This window comes from Prorops nasuta, unplaced genomic scaffold, assembly GCF_024137725.1.
Source record: "Prorops nasuta isolate Cenicafe-Biocafe unplaced genomic scaffold, Cenicafe_Pnas_1.2 PNAS00010, whole genome shotgun sequence".
NCBI lineage: Eukaryota > Metazoa > Arthropoda > Insecta > Hymenoptera > Bethylidae > Prorops > Prorops nasuta.
Genome location: NW_027116807.1, coordinates 3,237,795 through 3,251,428, shown reverse-complemented (window position 1 = coordinate 3,251,428; position 13,634 = coordinate 3,237,795). Strand labels below are relative to the sequence as shown.

At 34.7% G+C, this 13,634-nt stretch overlaps 2 protein-coding genes across 4 annotated transcripts; both read right to left on the bottom strand.

Annotated features, from left to right (window-relative positions):
• Positions 1-29: 29 nt before the first annotated feature.
• LOC136776722 (cytochrome b5-related protein-like) lies at positions 30-3,431 on the bottom strand. Its single transcript, XM_066732506.1, has 6 exons — positions 3,076-3,431; positions 2,388-2,656; positions 1,941-2,208; positions 1,448-1,742; positions 1,102-1,317; positions 30-611 (listed from the first exon to the last, which is right to left on the bottom strand). Exons 2-6 carry the CDS (start codon positions 2,616-2,618, stop codon positions 335-337), a joined length of 1,287 nt encoding a protein of 428 aa, XP_066588603.1. The 5' UTR covers positions 2,619-2,656; positions 3,076-3,431; the 3' UTR covers positions 30-334.
• A 279-nt stretch (positions 3,432-3,710) lies between these two features.
• Positions 3,711-10,639, bottom strand: LOC136776663 (protein yellow-like). Of its 3 annotated transcripts, XM_066732377.1 has the most exons (7): positions 9,988-10,638; positions 9,744-9,881; positions 6,505-6,832; positions 5,396-5,808; positions 5,088-5,265; positions 4,692-4,903; positions 3,711-4,447 (listed from the first exon to the last, which is right to left on the bottom strand). In XM_066732377.1, exons 3-7 carry the CDS (start codon positions 6,773-6,775, stop codon positions 4,157-4,159), a joined length of 1,365 nt encoding a protein of 454 aa, XP_066588474.1. In that variant the 5' UTR covers positions 6,776-6,832; positions 9,744-9,881; positions 9,988-10,638; the 3' UTR covers positions 3,711-4,156. The 3 variants fall into 3 exon arrangements, with proteins under 3 accessions (XP_066588474.1, XP_066588475.1, XP_066588473.1); XM_066732378.1 differs by having other exon boundaries at positions 6,505-6,827; positions 9,744-10,639; XM_066732376.1 differs by having other exon boundaries at positions 9,744-10,638.
• Positions 10,640-13,634: the final 2,995 nt, after the last annotated feature.

Genomic DNA, 13,634 nt, shown 5'->3' with positions numbered 1-13,634 from the left:
TATAATTACCCGTGAGAAAAAAGAAGCAAGGAAAAATTGTTTATCGTCATTTTAGGCACCGAGGCATCCTCATACAAACACGCTCATGAATGAAAAACACATCCATGCACACTTATATATATATATACACACATATATATATAAAAAAATATATTTAATTAAATAAATAAAGAAATCAATAAATCAATCAAACGAGTATAAAGTTATTAAATTTCATGAACCTCGTGAGATCGTTAAATCGAGGAGTGGAAATTCATGTGTATGTCCATTGAATTTTACGACGTTTTTATATAAAAAAAAACTTGTTTTTATTTCAAGAAATAAGATGCGGCTTTCATGATACGTTCTTTTTCGGTTCAGTGCGCAGCAATTGCTTAAACTGGCCCTTGCAGTGCTCCCATTGGCTGAATTTTTCGACGCTTATGTTAAATTCCTTACAAGTTTGATAAAGAGCTGGCAAACAGAGTGGCAGATAACAGTGGTCGACTGTAGGTAATAAATGATGCAGAACGTGAGAACCAAAATTCGTTAATACCAAAAAGTCATTATCGTCTACAACTGAGCGACCTCGCACCGCGTCCATTTCCAGCAGACCCCAATCTAAATTATCTCTGTAATGACAAAAGAGATTTAAGTATATTGCTCGATAAATAATTTGCATGGAAAATTGGTCATTTGACCCGAATATGATATGTTTAACGGAACATTATAATTAATTATCAATAAAAATAATGACAGTCCTGAGGTAAATTATTGTAATTCCTGAAATGCTGCATTCCCGACAGAATTTATTACACAGAGCGCTTCTTTGACACTAGGTTAACTGTTATCGGGTTATGCAGAAAATGTCAAAAGATGGAATTTTTATAAATAAATCTATCCTCTAAAATTGACGCGAACCATCTTAATTCAGCATTCTCCATAGATTCGAAAAATGAGAATACGTCATTGAAATGCGTGAAGCGTACCGAATAAAAATGCTTTGCATCCTGCACATTGTATAAAATATTAGTTAACAAAAATTTTGTGTTTGACATTCTGTAGAACCTCTTGAAATATGACCTGGCGTTACCGAAACATTTTATTGTCGATTCTACGTACCTATAAATATCCCCATCGTGGAAAATATCCGGATGATGATGAGCCGCGTTGAGTCCTATTAAAGAAAAAACAAAACTGCTGATAAGAATAATGACTAGCCAAGTTTTAAGCGCAGTTACGACACTTGGAGCCACCAGGCTCATAGTTATCGGCAAGAAAAATGGTACAATATCCCGAAACTCCAAGTATCCATATTCGTAATAAGCTGAGTAGTATCTGCAATTTAAAGATTTATTAATAATAAATTATTAGAAGAGCACTTAGAGCAGATAATTATATAACTGTGATAGAAAGATTATAATACAAATAGGAATTATTAATAATACGCCACAATAAATATAATAACCTTTTGATGCCTTGCTCCAAAGTAAGAAAATTCCAAATAATGGGACTGTAAAGCTGGCTAAGAATTCTCATAAATTTGGATTTTCTCTCTTTTGATGGGTACCACGTCACGAATGGCTCAAATGAACGGATTTCGTGATCCCATATGGTATTAGGATACATATGATGGCTCATAACGTGAGAGATACGCCATTCTTTTGACGACATTAAAATTAAATCGAAATAGTACATTCTAAAACTATCTCTAGAGTGAAAATAGTTGTGTGCTATAATCGCTGTCCATGTTAAGCATACACCTGCAAAAATCCACCTTACACTGATCTATATACACAGTATTATCAAAAAATGTGACAACTATTTTAAATGAATTTACATATTTAATTCAATAATGTTTACGCTTTGCATATATCTAAATAAAGCGATTCCTTAGAGTGTGAACCATATGCGCAACGAGTTAATTAATATGACACTAATTAGTGCATCTACGAGAATACCTGCGATAAGCACAGCGATCCAGGATTGCGTGGCTGAAGCTAATAAAGCGAAAGCGAAAGTAGTCGTGGCTAAAAAATCTGCAATGAAATCGGATTTGGCCGAGGAGTGATGAAAATCGACATCTTTCAAGGCATCCAGAGCTCTTTTCTTGAAGGTCGAGTAAAACCCGTCCGGTTCGAAGGTGAAGGCTACCGACCTTGCAGTTTTCGCATCACGCACGTAAAACTTGGGCAATAACTTTTCAGCTTTATTGGTCAAGTGATGAGACTGGAAATTCGATCCAATATTTTCTACTCCAATTCATTTCTTTAACTATATATAGTAAATTGTAATTTTTGATGGATTATAATATTAGTGCAATTTTTAAGTAGTTTATTTTCACAATAGTTTAAAAATTAGATTGTAGAAATAATTAATGGGAGTTTATTACAATATAATGGAAATACCTCAAACATTTCAGTAATATCCGTTCCACGAGTGAGACGAATCCATTCCTCGCCTCCTGGATGGTTTCTAGCAAAATCTTGCAAATCGTAGAGTCCATTTCTAATCCTCCATAGACCCTCGGCACCATCCTGTTTTCTACGACCGTTTAAGAATCCTGTACAAGTCTTCACACTCTCGTCAACTATTGGTGAATCTGACAGACCAGGTATAGTACTCGTAAGTTGAACCATTTTACAGAATGTTTATCGTTCACTCAGTTGCTGCCAAACTGTAGGAAGAAACTTGTCAGTCTGCTTATCACAACAAACCAGTTTCAATCAGGAGTAAGAGTCACAAATACGTGCACACAACTAGGTTTCTCTTCCTCTATACTCACTCATACTAATTCATCCTCCGATAATATAAATAATCTAAATATTCTGGACTATTGCATATTTATACATGCATAAAAAAAGAAAACAATAAGTTTGTGCAATTAGAGACAAATGAATCGAGAACACCTATATTGTATTTTAATTTCAGTTGCACTTCCTTTATAAGCTACTCGCAAGTTTTTTAACCATCGAGTTCTAACTAATTACAATTTCAAATGTCGGAATTGTGAATAATACTATACTGTAGAGAGAGTCCAGTCTTAACACTTTGTACTAGTAATACGTTAATTGTAATATTTTAATAAGTACTTACTATATAGGATCTATAGAAATAAATATACACACAGCACTAATATTAAAAGTGCTTAGACAATACTATATATAGAATCATTGAAGTGACTGAAACATTATATTGTCGAATCAGTGAATTTCACAAATCATTGACTGCAAAACTGAAATAAACAATAATAACAGCAGTGGGAGCAGCAGTGGCTAACGAGAGACTGATGAAGCAAAACGATTGCTTTCTCTTATATATATGTATTCGTAAAGGAAAGAGCTCGAGTTGTCTCAGCTTACCCTTTGACCCACAATGATAACCCTATTACGTTCAACCAATTTTTATTCTCACATTGCAAAATAATGATATGCTATTAACCGACGACAGTCGGAAAGTAATTCCTTTTTTTGTATGCACATAAGGAATACCTTGTATTAAACATAAAAAAGAAACTTATTTCAATACATTCCTACATCTACCAAAAGATTTATCAGACTTCATTTAAATTTTCATTCAAATTAAAGTGGATAATAATTGTTTAAACGTTTATAAATATCTTAATGACCTGTAGAATTAATTTGCAGAATATAAAGTAGAAGAAGCTTAATATCAATAAAAATTTAGTTTCTAACTCAACACATTTCTATATATTGAATACAAAATGGTGGTACAAAGTATTTTATTTCCACTTTCACAATTTTCAAACAGATATCTTCAGTATTTTATATGAATACGCAAAACACCCAATTAATCTGAGACATTTAAACATACACGCAAACACTATACAATATATTTATTAAGTTTGACATTAAAAATATTAATACTAAACAAACATAATATACTCTTTAATATTCAATACAATATCGTAAAATCATACAGTTTAATAACATTTAAGCAGGTAACAAGTGCTAGAAGCAAGGTACTAAGTATGTTCCAATAAATTAAATCTTTCTTTACCTCTCTCTTTCTCTCTCTTGTGGAAGAAAAAACAATTAATAAACATAACTTCTTCACTAATCACGTGACTCTATATACCTTTTAGTTTCAAGCTTTACTTTATATTTGATATGGCGTTTTCACGTTTCGGTCATTCTTTTAAGAAAATATAATTGATTTACATTAAAGAAGTTAATATTAAAATGGATAGTGCAATTAAACTGAAGAATGATGTATGAATTGGTGACCCTGACTTTTTATCGTAATTGCTGTTCGTGTGTGGCGGCATGGAATTTCTTCGGTCGTCGAATCTTGTTGATGTTGAAACCATAGAACAAACTGTTCCCTTAATAGCTTCTTGTACTGATCCTGTCAATATCCTGAAGTTAAAATCATTCGGATCCAATTGGGAGTACATAAATGCTGGGAGTCTATCCGATAACACCCAAACGTTACCATTCTGGTCCACCTAGAAAGAACATTTTTATTCATAAACCATACAGATATTACTTTGAAATTATTGCTATTATGTTATTAGCAATGAACACACACAACGAACTTTAAAGGAGGCAGTAGTATACGTATATCTTACTAGGTTTTGTAACAAATTGAATAGACACACAAGTACGAATTTAGCAATCATTCAGTTGTTTCTCAAGATAATGAAAGAATGAAAGGCTTGACGAGGAATTATGAAAAATTGCAGTGATTACCTTTAAATCGTTAGGAAACACCATAGTGACATTGTCCATATAAACGATTCCCTGTTGCGGAATACTATATTTGTTTCTACTATTCCAGCAGGCAATTGTGTTCATATTGGTCAATGCATAGAATAGAATTCCTGTCTTTGGGTCTAAAAAGCTGACGCTGCTTTGTTGATTTGGGCCTCGAGATCCAAGAGGAATAAATTCGTGGAAGCTCTCTGTGTAAAAATTGCCATTCAACAAAATTGTTTATTTTTTCAATACGTAGAACAATAAATCAAATAAAGAAATAGCTATTGCTTGAGCTACAAAAATAACCCGATATTTGCAGAATCGTCGTGTAATATTAGCTAATACAATGATTATAAGTCAAGCTAATTTGCATATAATGACATCATTTACCCGGTGTATTGATGCGTTCCGGATCTCGTAGAAGCTTAGTGCTAACCGCAAATTCCATTGTGCTGGACAGTGGATGGAAATACAGAGTGCTGTACCCATCATCCGTTGGTTTCAAGGCCATTCCAAAAATGCCATCTGTCCATTGGAAAGCGATCCCGTTAACATTAAACTCTCCACCCTAAATTGTAAACAAAAAATGAATAAGATGATTGATTAATTCTATACAATAAAGGATCAAAACCAACATATATAAAAAGAGTTTTTAAATTTAGAATGACAAAATAGTAAAAAAAAAAAATTATTTATACCTGTGGATCGGGATGGAAAAAGTGATGTTTCACTAGCCATGACTTGTTTTGTCTCCAAGAATAAACGACGAGTCCTGGACCTCCAAGGTCACCAAGGTACCCATACGTATCGTCACAAGAACGATCCTCGACGGCTATATTAGCGAAAAGAGAGTCAGGTGTTCTTTGATCGTTTGGAATAACGAACTTTCTTAGCAATCTATCATTGCTCAGATCGTAAATCAGCAGAGCAGGTGGTGCTTGTTGTTCTGGGCTTCCAAGGATATCTGCTAGACCTGTGTCAAGGACCCACAGCCTACCACATTTGTCCGCGCGAACTCGAAAAGTCGACACCACTTCCGGTACTCTGGATGCACTGTATTCATGAGCCTCCCACGATGGAAAAGGTCTCAAAGCTGGTGACTGACGACTATCTACGAATTTATAGGAACATTCATAACTCTCCTCTCTCTCTCTCTCTCTTTTGTTTTTTTCTTTATTCTTCTAATTTATAACTTCACTATAACTGTTCACGTTTACAAGAACACGAAACAAAAGATTTACAAAAAAAGAATGTGCAAAAATTATAATAAAATGATGGAGATAATTGATAACAAAGTTTATTACTCGTATACATGACCGAGCTTTTAAATATCTTTGTTTCATAAACAGGTGTATCTCTTAATTGAAGCATCGTTAATACAATCTACTATTGAATTCATGACAGGAATGACTGTTTATAAATGCGATTTACTCATTAACGTTTCCATTACTAAAAGTTCTACAGGTTTTATTGCAAGTTACATAAAGGGAAATTTCAATATCGTTATATACAGAACCTATTCTAACTGTAGTACTACGAATAGCTATACGACGATAGTTGAGTAAATTCATAAAAGATGATTCAAATCGAGACGATGATCTAAGATTTACTGGGACTAATTTTGCCATTCTTGCAAATAATTATTTCTTCCAATCTTTCATCTAAAATTCTTATAGATTCTTCTAACAAGATTTATCTTGGCAAATAATCATCGATGTAAAAATGTGGAATCCTACATGCTTTGTGTGGCAGCTTTAAGTGGAGTCAAGAAGTGTATGTATTTATGTAATAATCATAGTGTACTCACCATTAATATAGATATAATTAATGCTTGCTGCAACACCTTGTCGCCATCTTGGCACAGTTATGAAGATTCTGTTTCCAGAAACTTCAAGGCCAAGAGGCAAGTTGTCTTCCTGCTTGTAACCGGGGAACATTTTTCTCGTCTCGTTGTTGGGCCACTCATAATCGATCTGTTTCCATTGATAGGCAACTCGCAGGTTTCCAGCCGATTCCACATTACCAAAGTAGAGCTGGCTACACGCCAATAACAGGAAAATCCTTATCATATCTCTCATTTTTTGTTCACTTCGAGAAAAATTTCTCCTTTCTCTCGTGTCGTCTTCTAGGCTGACCTTGAAAAATACCCCACGGATCAATAAAGCACTATGCGTGACTAAACACCCGATTAATTCCTGTTATTACGCAATTTCCTACATCACTCGCAGGATGGGACAGTGTGAAATTTGTAAAAGCGGTCGCGAAAAATTCTATTAACTCTTACATGCAATAGTCTACATCGCTGCTTCTCTTTCTATCCTATTTTTCCCATTATCATCAGCATACAGCTGGAATGACTCTTAGAATTCTGCCCTACTGCATCATCTTGCATTTATTTTTGTCTTGATAAGAAAAGCTTAATGAAGCGTTGTAACACTTGATTTCACAAGTAATTTTGCCAACATAACGAAGAATAGCGGAGGAAGAAATTAAACGACATTTTTTCGACTTTTCGATTGACACTGTAATGAAACGAAAGTAGAATTTCGACGTTTATGTAAGCATTAAAGATTACGCGAGGCAACACGCATGTGTCTCTTATTACTAGAGAAAGTAAATTCAGCTATTGGATTGCATAGCTGAGAGACAAACTCGTTCAAAATGGACAGTTTGACTACGTTTCGTAGAATAATATAAATTCGCGAAAATTCAATATCGTGGTAAAAAAACATAGACCTCAGAATATTAATACAAACTTTGCTTAATGTTTGTTTGACTCTACCAGTTTCAGATACTTTAACATTTTTTTCACTTAATTCACGCGTGAATTTTATTATACTGATTTCACGACGAAGAGTGCAACATTTTTGCGGAGAAGACGATAGATTTACATTTTTCCCGCACTTGTGCTCTACGCGATAAGTTCAAATTAGGAAAGTCGCCTAACTGGATTTCATACTATCAATGTCCTCCTAGTGGAACTATAGAACTTATTTTCCGTTCCTCATTCTGCAAGTGTTTTGTGCCATCGAGTTTTCACTTGCAATTAAACTGTCCAGTTTACGCGATTAAATTGTTTTCAAATAGCTTTTACTTTCAAACAAAACGCAGCAGCAGACCAAACGCTGAACAAAAACTCGCCGCGAATAACGCTCATAAACGTGTCCTTTCGGTCATTTCGCGCTGACGTAACGGGTTCACGGAGGAACGGTACTTCATTCAGCAACCGTGAAAATTGGGAAGAATTTCAAAGTTGCTTGCGTGATACGGACAATTGTTTCAAATTGCAATTTTTTTTCGTTAGACCTGTGTATAAAGTGGACGCTTTGACAGAAATATGTTAATAAGCAATTTTCTTGAAAATGATACTGTATATATATATATATTTTTTTTCTCTCTCGTCGTTATTTGAAAATTTTCTCAAATCAAAGTGGGATATAAAGCAGCGGAAAAGAGTTATTATTAAAATATTTCAGCATATCGTACATAAATTATAGTCGATAAAAATTCAATTTAATAGACTGGAAAAATAGTATACTGTAAATTCCAAAGTTGTTATATTCACGATGAATCGTTCATTATTGTAAAGTTAAATTAAACTGAAGAAAAATGGAGCTGACACGAGGATTAAATAATTAAAAGTTGTTCTCGCACATTTATACGGAATAATTTTAAATTCGGAGAAGGTAGAACGCGCGTCCTTTTTTATTTCTATTATTAGCCGCGAATAAAGGAAACTTTATAAAGATACATTTTCCGACATGGTTGATTATCTTTTGATTCCGCCACTTCCGCCCATTTGAACACTGCTCCAGCAATATGTTACACGAGTGTTGATAAGTTGAAGGAAAAAATAAATTCGTAAGGAAACATTTTATTTTTAATGTAACATTATAAATGAAATTAACCCCGCGGCAGCTCCTTCCACGTAACCCATTTCTCATCGATTAAATCTAAAGATGCGCCAGACGTTTTTCACATAGTAGCACCATTGTGCTAAGAGAGAAAAGAGGAACTGTTACTTATTTCAACTGATTTGTTTTATCCCTCCTAATTACCTATGTGCTAATTGCATGTTAACCGAATTCTATCTGATAAAACGCTTGATTTTAGTAATATGTATATTGAAATGATGAACTATCGTGTAACATGTTATCAACAATTATTCATAAAAGGTTTCGTGAAACTTCAACCAAGGCTACTTTCGACAAAATTTAATTATAATATTTCAAGCAACTAGTTTTGATGACTATAATATTATTAGGACTATTATAATACATTATTTAATTTAATATTTCAAGCACTGTTACAACACGCTTCAGTAAGCATAAAATTACCAAAACTAGCTTTCTACTTTTTGTCACGTATAATTTAATGTTTCAAATGGCGTAAAAGTTAACCATTATTAACGAAGATAATCTTGACCGATAATGCTGGTCGTAAAAGTCCACTCATTTAAGAGCATTAACCTTTTGCTGTAGAAGCAAACTATATTTAGAGGAAAAAGTTAGACAATTGGTACACGTGGGGGATTATCCAGTTAAATGTAATTGTTACAGCTATAATTAAAAGACAGCGATAACACGGCATGAGAATTAGCAAGAAATATAGTTAAAGAAAGATCTTGGACGATTCCCACGGACGACGAGGTGTGTACTAAAAAATCACGAAGACTATTGTAATCAAGAAATCTAAACAAATAATAATATCTGACCAATTTTCTAATATCGATTACTTAATTATAAACGAATTACGTACACAACGAGTACATCTAAATCTTTCGTAAATTCACTAAACAATGAGTATTGCAAAATTTGGTGAACGAGAAAAAAGCAACAAGAAAGAGAAATCTCTTGACATTTGTTACTTTAGAGATGTGGTAGTGGTGTTATTTTTACACGGATGATTAAAGTTCATGAAAATTGAACCGTTCACCTTTACTCCCAATTTATCACGACTGAATTATTTTATATTATGCTGGATATAAGACGTTATGTACAACAAATTTATACACTTTTCAACACATTTTATAAACTAATAACATACCTTTTATTATAAATTGCACCGAACTAGTTTAAAACTTTTAGAAAATTAGAAACTATCGTGCAATTTCATGAATATTTTTCAAATCGCACAGAAAGCTCACTGATATCACCAATCTCGAAGGAGGAGCACGAGATTTTTCTATTGAATAAAAAAGCGATTGATCAATTTGCAGGAATTATTGAAAGAAAAAATATAAGAGAACTAATTAATAAATGCTGTTGAATGCCGAATCAAAGATTGATACTGCAGAACGCGAGCCTCGGGAATGTTTTGATTATTTGAGCAATAATTGTAGTTCTCGTAGCAAGTATGGCGAGAGGAAATGGTGAAAGGTGTTCGCGCTCCGGGCACGCGCGACGGACTGAGAGGATCCTTCGAACTTTTAATCGAGCGCAAACTGTGGCGGGCAGAAAGTTGAGGGAGGAAGACGGTAAAGGGGGGCTTCGCACATGTTGCTAGATTGATGGCGCTCGGTACCATGGGCGAACTCTCGCTATGGTATTGGATAGCCCGAAGAGGTGTCTAAGAGTAACGAGGATGGAAGGAATTCCAACGAAATTCTGTCAGGCTTTCGATAGCCTCGAATCATTTGGATATAACGACCTAGATCAAACAATTTACACCGAGATACTCTCATACTCGAAGAGGTGTCCAAGAACATCCAAGTTTAACGAGTTTCTTGGATGTACCTTGGTAACGTTCAAGGTCAAGTGGCCTGCACCACCGATTCGCTCGCTCCACCGGTTAAACGCAGCGATCCGTCGATCTCTCATTAATCCCAGCAATTGCTGTCCTACATCGACCAGCCTTCTATCATTTTCGCTAATCTCAATTTTTTCTGCAGCCACCCCTCCCCCCTTTTCTGCCACTTCCTATAATCCACGTACTCCTTAGCGATAACCCCACGTCGAAACTTTCATACCTGAAAGTGCTCGACTTTTTATCAACATTTTCTCTTACCAGACACTATACTATTACATTAGTATAATAAAAATGTATAACAGAGCCGCCACCATTACAAAATCATTCAACCATGATATTCACTTTTCGGAAGTTCCTACCACATTTATAGCCTAATTTCATTTGTGATATCTCTCACCGAAACCTCCTATTTGCACCATGAATTTTTCAGCAAAATTGGAAAGGTTCGTCTCAGTAATTTTTAATGTCTTTCATCCGGTTTATACTTGCTACGTTTCTATATGACTATTTTCGTTCTCTATATGTATATGTTATCATGGTAAAGATAAGTCAAGTGGAGATTAATAAGTGTCGAATGTTTTAATTTACCTTAAGTAAAAGCGAAGGTCCTTCTTGCGTTGGACATAAAAAATAACGATGATACAGATATCAGCTATATGGGCTTTTATAATGAAACTAGGTGATTTGACCGATACGAAAGTCCTATCGTTATGATCGTCCTGAAAAGGATGAAATGTCGAAAGAAGCATTTTACATAATTAACATTTATCGCCTCTCTCTTGAAAGAAAAAAGAAATTTGCATGAAAAACGCCAAGTTTGCAATAAGCAATCATTGTCCATAGAGGAATTAGCATATTTGTAAATAAGCTATTGCTTACGACTGTTCCCACGATAAAATAGTTACTTTTTCTTTAAAATAAACTTTTCATCTATAAAGTAGACGAAATTTGCAGTCGTCAAAGCAATTTGGAAAAAATCGCTTCCGAATTGCTTATTAATTTCGTGATTCGCGCGACAAAGTGCGGGGATTTCTGTTATGATTTTTTCTCCGGACTTCATTTGGTCATCGTGAGTCATCGGCTTCCGGAAGAGTGACATCATTTTCCGAATAATTATGACCGTTCGCGTGGAAATTTGATCCTTCATTGCGAAAGTAGCACTTCCAACTTGTCAAGTGTATTCTAATATTAGTGCTTTGACATTTAGCTAATGAATCGAAAGTATACTATTGGGATAAAAGAAAGCCCGACGCCACTAGCCATACCGAAATTGCGAGCAAAGTTTTAATTATAGCGAATAACGCCAAGGTACCTATGTCGGACATCTGAAACGTCAAATTACAGTCCAACCAAATTTTTTGATGGAGCTGTAAGGTACAAAGAGTTTAATATAGGAAGTAACGTGAGTAGATTACTCTCTGCAGAAGCACGATCAATTATATAATATTGATTAGCATTCACGACAATGGGTATTGTGGTGTACCGTGGATATTCGATGGATTTTGTGGGTGCAGCTATGAAGGAAATGCATCGTTCTTATTGCACTTCTCTAGCCTTTACTATTATGCAATATATCACTGGAGAATGCTAATCACAATTATTCCTACGGTGAATCTTTAAAGCTTTGCTTTTCTTCCTTTTAAATACAACATTCCCATGGATTCTCTTAATAGATTCTCTTATGTCACTGATGTATTTTGTGCGCTGGTAAACAAATTATTAGTTATATATAGTAACCAATCATTATTTATAAATATATATATACTTATATGCTTCTAATATAAAGTTAAATTAATAACAGTGCCGAGCTATTTGTCGATGTACTGTAGTGATAATTTATTTAACTCTAATTATTCTTTCCCATGATTTCAACGCGTTACAATTACTGATAACAGACGAATTAGAATTTATTTAGCGAAACACTGGTTCTCTATTTATATATCATACCAGGATCTCTTTAATTTAATGTTAATTATTCACCACACGTGCCGTGTATTGCCATCGTGCAAATCCGACTTATAAATATATACAGATAATCTTAACTCTTGGCAATTAATTTTAAACATATAACTTAATTATAGAAACATAGCAGAAATAATTTAGATTTTTTACGAACATCAGTGACTTTTCTCATCATATAATAATAGTTAATCGATCGCAGAGTGAAAGGTTTATTTCCGGTATAGCTACAGGCAAACATATTTCTGCCGAGTTAATTATCCTTCTGTTATAATAGTTGAAAGAAATTTAATAACAAACATGCATGTATCTGATACATTGATATATGTAAAAAATAAATACAAAAATTGATCCTGATCTGTATATTTGAAGAAGAAGAAAAGGAGGAAATTTCGAGAGCAATAATTGAATATTATCCGTTGGAAAGAGGAACTGTGAACAGACAGAAAGGAGTGGAGCGAAGGAGGGGGTATATTTTTTCAGCCTTTTCAATCACGCAATATCTCCGGGAGAATTCTAAACCGCACGTTGAGTCAAGCCAGGCTAGGCGAAGCTAAAGCGGCCAGGTTAGAGCCACGCTGGTTGGGTATTACATGTTTTCGAGGTCGATTGGACAGCCCTGACTCGCCGAGAGTGCATTATGCCGCGTGCTTTCACTTTCGTGATCGCCAGAGTGGCGCAGCAAAACGCAGCGATACTTCAAAGGGAACCCAACGGTTCACCGGCAAAAATTTCCTTTCCTCACCCAGGAAAATCTCATCCGCCAACAATCTCGAGCAATATTATATCATATATCATTTCTCCCATACCATTCGTGTTACTTAGATCCCCCCAACGACTCCGGCTCAAACTCGTTTCTACCTCACTCTCCCCGAGATTGAATATTCATTCTCTCTGAAATTACGTTAAACCTTTTACTACTGCTCTTCCTAGCTTATCCCCACCCTTTTATATTAATTAAGTTTAACTTGCCATTTACAACAATGCATGTTTGGTGGAAATAGTGTCAAATGTAAATAAAGACACCACTTTAAAAACGATAAACGGAGCGAGAATGGCTCGACCGAAGTAATAATTCTAAATTTCAACAAGAATATCCTGAAGCACCTGCAGCCATCAAATAATACCTCGTCAATTAAGCAACGACGAAGCTTAATGGAGCAATAAGTGTTCCACGAACTGTTTCATTAACCTTGTCCAGCGGAATTTCATATTCATCAATAAAATATT